At 46.1% G+C, this 7,500-nt stretch overlaps 1 protein-coding gene and 1 pseudogene across 3 annotated transcripts in view; one reads left to right on the forward strand and one right to left on the reverse strand.

Moving 5' to 3' along the window:
- Positions 1 to 924: 924 nt before the first annotated feature.
- Positions 925 to 3,167, reverse strand: LOC136179842 (mothers against decapentaplegic homolog 4 pseudogene; annotated as a pseudogene).
- A 1,656-nt stretch (positions 3,168 to 4,823) lies between these two features.
- The window catches only part of LOC109975315 (chromatin target of PRMT1 protein-like), a 3,426-nt gene continuing 749 nt past the window's right edge, over positions 4,824 to 7,500 (forward strand). Inside the window, exons 1-6 of one of the 3 annotated variants that reach the window (XM_020625768.3) lie at positions 4,857 to 5,008; positions 5,191 to 5,335; positions 5,677 to 5,759; positions 6,583 to 6,724; positions 6,797 to 6,941; positions 7,021 to 7,095. In XM_020625768.3, coding sequence (XP_020481424.2) covers positions 5,683 to 5,759; positions 6,583 to 6,724; positions 6,797 to 6,941; positions 7,021 to 7,095 — 439 coding nt within the window. In that variant the 5' untranslated portion in view covers positions 4,857 to 5,008; positions 5,191 to 5,335; positions 5,677 to 5,682. Of the gene's footprint in view, positions 5,336 to 5,676; positions 5,760 to 6,582; positions 6,725 to 6,796; positions 6,942 to 7,020; positions 7,096 to 7,500 lie in introns of all 3 variants that reach the window. The other 2 variants (XM_020625767.3, XM_065958305.1) reach the window with 2 other exon arrangements.

Below are 7,500 nucleotides of genomic sequence, written 5' to 3' on the forward strand. Positions count from 1 at the left end.
AACTGCATCTCCATGTTAGAGATTTTAAAACTGAGAACCGGCTCTGCTCTCAGAGCTGGTTTACATCCAGGCAGTAGAGCCTGAAGAGCAGGCCCAGAGAAACAGCACCACCTGGCGGCATGTGGCTGCATTACAGCTTAGACACAACATTAGCATTAGCATTGTTAGCTGCTACATGTAAAACATATCACTCTGGAGCCGACTTGTGAGGGTGAAGACCCGTCCTCCTGAGACCACTTCAGGGGTGTTGTGGTTCCTGCAGAGACCTGTGGGATCCTGAGCAGGTCCATGAAGGAGGGTGCTGCTGTCTTTAGTCCATGAAGAGGTTCTGATGGACCAGGACTGATCACAGCCTGAACCCTGTTTACATCCAGAGACTGATAATTACTGACACACACACACACACACACACACACACACACACACACACACACACACACACACACACACACACACACCCAGACGCACACACACACACAGACACACACACCCAGACACACACACACACACACACACACACACCCAGACACACACACACACACACACCCAGACAAACACACACACACACACACCAGACACACCCAGACACACACACACACCCAGACACACACACACACACACCCAGACACACACACACACACACCCAGACACACACAGACACACACACACACACCCAGACACACACACACACACACACACACACAGAGACACACACACACACACACACACACACACAGACACACACACACACACACACAGAGACACACACACACACACACACACACACACACACACACACACACACACACACACACACCCAGACACACACACACACACACACACAGAGACACACACACACACACACACACACCCAGACACACCCAGACACACACACACACACACACACACAGACACACACACACACACACAGAGACACACACACACACACACACACACACACACACACACACACCCAGACACACCCAGACACACACACACACACACACACAGACACACACACACACACACACACACACACAGACACACACACACACACACACACACACACACACACACACACACACAGACACACACACACACACACACACACACACACACAGTAGGTGTCTCTCCTGTTAAACCGTCCCAAGATTTCCTCGTGATTATTGCTCTGAACGAACCTGTCGTTGGTGTGAGGTGTATGAGTGTGTGTGTGTGTGTGTGTGTGTGTGTGTGTGTGTGTGTGTGTGTGTGTGTTTGTCTGGGTGTGTGTGTCTGTGTGTGTCTGGGTGTGTGTGTGTGTGTGTGTGTGTGTGTGATTCATACCTGCAGCCGTCCGTCCAGCGTCCTCTGGATGGTCACACACTTGCTCGGGTGCACGCCATTGGTGGTGACGGCGGTGATGAGCGAGTCCAGCTCGTCCTTCTTCTCCTTCAGTTTCTTCACCAGGCTCTCGATGGCCCGCTTGGCGAAGCCCTCGTTCTCGGCGCCCTGGCGGTGACACATGAGGCTGTGGACGATGCTGAGGCAGGCGTCAGAGCTGCTGCTGGGGGGCGGGGCCGGCACCGACATGCTCACCTGGAGAGCAGGTCACAAAATATAGACACATTTATTCTGATTATCCTTTAAATGTTTACTTTGAAGTTGTTCTGATGATCTGTTGGCTGCGCCCCCTGCTGGACACACCGTGTTTCTGCATGAGCTGCAAACATCTTTCTGTTTTAAGAAGTAAAACGTATGCAGAAGTGTCTAAAAGCTGCAGTCTGTCTCATGTCCAGCAGGGGGCGACTCCTCAACGTCTGATTCTATAGAAGTCTATGATCAAATGTTCCCACTGGTCAGCTGATTTATTCCCTCAGTTAACATTTCCCTGATGAGTTTGTTTTCTATCTTTAGTCTGAAGTCTTCTTCAACACAGCATGATGTTCATTTAGTAAATCCTGGTCCAATTAGAGTCACACAGAGCAGGAAGAGTGGGTGGAGTCAGGGGCGGGGCTAACTGTGATTGATAGGATGCTACCATGACAACCTGACGAAAGTCTTATAAAGCGTTTGTTTGAACTAAAAGAAGCTCTGAGGAGACTGTTTATGTTTACAATGTGAATGTTTGCTCAAAGGAAGTGACCATATTTGGAGAAATGGGAGGAGCTTGAGAAGAGCGATGGTTGCTCATGAATAACTCTAACAGCCTGAGAGAACACCTGTGACCTACAGGTCACATGACTGAGCAATAAAAGTTACACGACAGGAGAATGAAGTTTAGAAATATGGATATCAATGTGCAGACATGATGACACATGTTTTAATCTGTGATGATTTAAGTAAAAATCAAACCATATCGATACCGCGGCAGCTAAACAGGAAGTCCTAGATGTTGATAATTTGTTGTTTTAGTTGCAGACAAACTCCTGCACACTCTCTAGATTGCAAAAATATACTGTACATGACTTCCTGTCATACAGACAGGTGTGCAGAATCTGATGGCTTCAGTCCTCTCTGCTCACCTGTCTCACAAAACACATGTTTAAAAAAAAGCTTTTGTGCATTTCACTATCGATCATTAAACACGAGACTGAGAGTCTCAAACATTTTAACAACCTTGGATCAAAACATGTTTGTGATGTCACACACACACACACACACACACACACTCTGATTATCTGTGATCACAATTATCAAACTGTAAATAAGATGACGTCAGATTTCCATATTTAGGCTACATGTCAGTGATGTCACATAATAACTACTATAACCATCAGACATCATCAAACAATCACTGATCGATCATACAACACACACACACACACACACACACACACACACACACACACACACACACACACACACACACACACACACACACACACACACAGATGCGCGCGCGGTAGCATCAACAGTTGTCAGGTATAAAATGATCCGGACAGCGGGAGGTGTCAGCAGCACTCACCGGGTCTCTGCGCTCCCAGCTCGGCTGTGATCCGCTGCTTGTGACGGTGAGACCGGCTGTCTGTCTGTCTGTGTGTGTGCGTGTGTGAATGTGTGTGTGTGTGTCTGTCTGTCTGTGTGTCTGTGTGTGTGTGTGTGTGAATGTGTGTCTGTGTGTGTGTGTGTGTGTGTGTGTGTGTGTGTGTGTGTGTGTGTCCTCCGTCTGATCCAGACTGAGACTGTCTGTCTGCACACTCACTGAGAGTCAGCCGGGGGGCGGGGTGGTGGTGGTGGGGGGGGGGGGGCTGTGTCATGCTCTCCAGACAGCCAGACATAACAGGAAGTCAGGCCACTTCAGGAGCAGCTCCAGGAGTCAGAAATATGAGCCTCTTCAGATGATAAAAACGATGATTAGCTGTTTATACACACCAACCTTTTTAACAGAGATGAGCCAGTACGAACACAGGTTTTTAATAAACTATAATTATATAAACTATTACAAAAACTGTTCCTTACTGACGAGGCTGGACAGAAATAACCACAATAACTGTGTGTGCTGAAATAAAATCATGAACAAAGTTTTTGTCTTTGTTAATTTATTTTATAAGCTACGTAAGAATAACTCTTATCCTTCAAATCAAAACTGATGAGTCATCAAAACATTCACCCCCCGTACAGTGTGTGTCCATCCAGACATGAGCTAATCACACCTATTTGGTTTTTTGAACCAGGCTGTAAACATGTTCATCTCTGCTGTAAAAACAGGCTTTTTAGAATGGGTGTGTATGTGACTTCCTGTGCTTCTGCAGCCAGCCTCTAGTGGACACTCAAGGAACTACAGGATTTTACTCTTCAGCGTCGGCTTCATGTTTAAACACTGGAGGTTTCTGCTTGGAGCCGCCAACCCAATCTACAATACATGGAGCTAACTAGAAATATTAGTGAAGGTATAAAAACACATCGTGAGGGATGAGATCAACTGTCCGAACATTTACAGACACATAGCCTACACACACACACACACACACACACACACACGCGCACACGCACACACGCACAGACGCACAGACACACAGACACAGACACAGACACAGACACACACACACAGACACACACACACACACACACACACACACACACACACACACAGACACACACACACACACAGACACACACACACACACACACACACACACACACAGACAGACACACACACACACACACATTCACACACACACACACACGCGCACACGCGCGCACGCACACGCGCACGCGCACACGCGCACAGCACACACGCACACACACAGACACAGACACACCCACACACACACACACTGACACACACACACACACACACACACTGACACACACACACACACACACACAGTATAATTACTGTTACTGAGAATTGAATACTGTTACTACTGTTGTTGTAAATATTCATAAGTATTCATAAATATTCATAAGTATTCATAAGTATTCATAAGTATTCATAAATATTCATTATTCTGTATTTCTGTTGGAGATTCCTAAACTTTGTATTTGTTTGAACTTGTCGTTAGCTTCAGTTAGCTTCAATTAGCTTCAGTTAGCTTCAATTAGCTTCAATTAGCTTCAGTTAGCTTCAATTAGCTTCAGTTAGCTTCAGTTAGCTTCAATTAGCTTCAATTAGCTTCAGTTAGCTTCAATTAGCTTCAATTAGCTTCAGTTAGCTTCAATTAGCTTCAGTTAGCTTCAATTAGCTTCAGTTAGCTTCAATTAGCTTCAATTAGCTTCAGTTTGCTGATTCTCTGTGAGTTTATTATAAGTTTTTAAACGCTTCTAAACTTTAACTTCTTCTTGTTTAAAGTGTCAAACGATGATGATGAAGCACCGCTACCCACACAGACAGGTACAGGTGAGCTGATGACGATGCTAACATTTATAGGTGTAGGAGGGATGTGGCTGAGCTAACTTAAAAGGTGTGTTTGACAGGTTAATTAAAAAAGCTCCAGTGTCTGCTGTCACTTATAGTTCAGACAGTTCGCAGACCATGAACGTGACCAGGTGTGAACAGGTGTCTCCACTCGGCACGGCAGTAAAGGTAAACCGTGTTTCAGCTGTTCTTCACAGAAATGTGTAAACGTTGCTAGCTAAAGCTAACGGCTAAACCCTCCATGGTAGCTGCTGGCTAATGCTAGCTCGACTCTAACGTCCCGGTGTTCTGTCGAATATAGACTGAAGGAGTTTGGGATTAATACATTTAAAGTGATTTTGTTCTGGTAGCTTTGTTTCATTGCGGACACAGTTAGCCTCTGTGGAGGCATCTTCTGACAAGGTAGCAAATCTCGACAGAACACCGCGTCTGACGGGAGCGTGACTAGCGGCTATTCCCGTTAAAGAAAAGCGAACATTCAGACATTTTATCCAGGTAAGTGTTACAGGCCTGTATCTTTGTGTGGTTCTCTAAAATTCGGCTGCTAAATAAGCCACAAAGAAGCTTTTATTGCTTTTTTAAATTGAATGTTTAGCGTTGATGCAGAACCTCTGCAGGAGGCGCGAAGGAGAAAGGTAGCTGCTGCTAAAGTGGAGAAATATATTGGGGTTTATTTTATGCCGAATTCTTAAATGGTGTCTTTCACTTCATGTTTCTTTATTGCATTGTAGTTCTTCGTGTTTTAGTCACAGTGGTTTTTGTCTTTGTGTTAATTAGCCGGAAGGTGAACGGGGTTTGGTGCAGCTGTTTTTCTAACCTAGTTCTGTGTCTTCCAGGAGAGAATGAATCACACGATGGATTCATCCAGACAGCAGTCATTTTTCCTGAGAAGTACCACAGCAGTGTCTCTCCATGAGCGGTGAGACACACAGTCATCAGCATCAGGGAAACATTAATTATGAGATATTAATCTTTATTAATTAATCCTTTGTCTCCACCACCAGTGAATTCTGTATCACATACTATGAACCAGCTCATCACAAGATAGTAAAGTTAAATTGCAATAAGTGTCGTTGTGACAACAGAATTTTAAACTTCATTTTCATGCTGGTAGAAATCATGATATCCATGCATGTTTGTTTCCACGGCAATTGAAATAGAAGTCTTCAGCGCCACATATTGGATAATTTAATGTTTTTAATCAACAATAATCGCTGACAAACTCTTACATCAAACCATGGACCGGGTTTCAGTACAGAATCTTTGCCATTGTAGAGGAACTATCCACTAGGCAGCTCCCTCAGAACTAAACACCACAGGGACTTTTTATTTGTCTGCATCCCCATGGTACCTACTCTGAAGCAGGAGCTAAACAGGTTCCTCTAAACGAGGCTCTAGGAACTTCAGTAGTTCATAGTTCCTGCGGTGCAGAATCAGTAAAAGAGGGGGAGGATTCCAACTTTTCTTAGAACTATGAAAAGTGTCTTGCGGTCTGAAAACGTCAATTGAAGACGCCTCAATTAAAGCTAAAGAGGCGACGGGCATCACGACTCGATGGATGAGGTCTGTACATCTCGTCGCTCCCCGCAGGCTTAGAGCTCGACTAGCGTACTGAAGCTAGCAGGAGAGCTAACAGACGGAGCTGAACAATAAGTGTATGTTGTAGAAATCTTCACACAGGACCTTTGTTCTCTCTGAGAGACCCGACCTTCTGTTTGTGATGATGTAACTCGTCGCTGCAGCTTCTCTCAGGTTCTGACAGACCAGCTGACCCAGTCCATGACGGTGACCCTTGACCCCATCATGCTGCAGCAGATGGGGGGTGGTGGTCCGCAGGTTCTCCTGCTGCTGAAGAGCGGGCAGCCCACACCGCTCCACCTGCAGGTGAGTCACAGAGCTGTGGACCAATGAGAACAACAGACCCCTCTCATCACTATACCCCCCCCCATGATGCAGGCGGGTGTTTCATCGGTGACTCGGAGGAGCGTCTGGACGCGACTCGGCTGGCAGCCAGTGACTCGGCGTCTCTCGATCCGCAGACCTAGAGGGTTCTGGAGCTTCAGGAACAAATACAGATGGAGAGCCAGGTTCACCTCCAGGAGTGAGTTAATAACCTGCTTCCCTTAACCCTTGACCTTTGACCTCATCAATGTGTTCTGACCCGTGTGTTACCTTTGCAGGTGGAGAGGACCTGCGCAGTCGACTCGGGCAGCGTCGCCTCCAGAGGAAAAGAAACTTCCAGAAGCTGACGGCAGGTCAGTAAAAGAGAGGATAATATCCAAAGATCCACCTGGACCTGACGCTGTTACTGTTACCATGACAACACAAATAGAAATCCTATAGCATCTAAGCATGTCTGCAGGTTTCTCTGTTCTCCTTTTGATAAATCATCAAATATCAGCTGCTTTTAAAACACTCAGTCATTAAGATCAGCGGTTCTCAACCGGTCTAGCCTGAGGACCCCCCCACAGAGACCAGACCCCCCACAGAGACCAGGCTTTGTGTACGCCCCCTCAGGCGGTACAAAACATGTTTTAAAAGAACTTCATTCAGGACCCACTGAAAACGTCTTTGTGACCCCCTGTAGGGTCCCGACCCACCAGTTGAGAACCGCTGACGTATGCTGCATTCATGTCCCAGTTTCTGAGTTGTTGCTCTGA

This window comes from Labrus bergylta, chromosome 8 (assembly GCF_963930695.1).
Source record: "Labrus bergylta chromosome 8, fLabBer1.1, whole genome shotgun sequence".
Taxonomy (NCBI): Eukaryota; Metazoa; Chordata; class Actinopteri; order Labriformes; family Labridae; genus Labrus; species Labrus bergylta.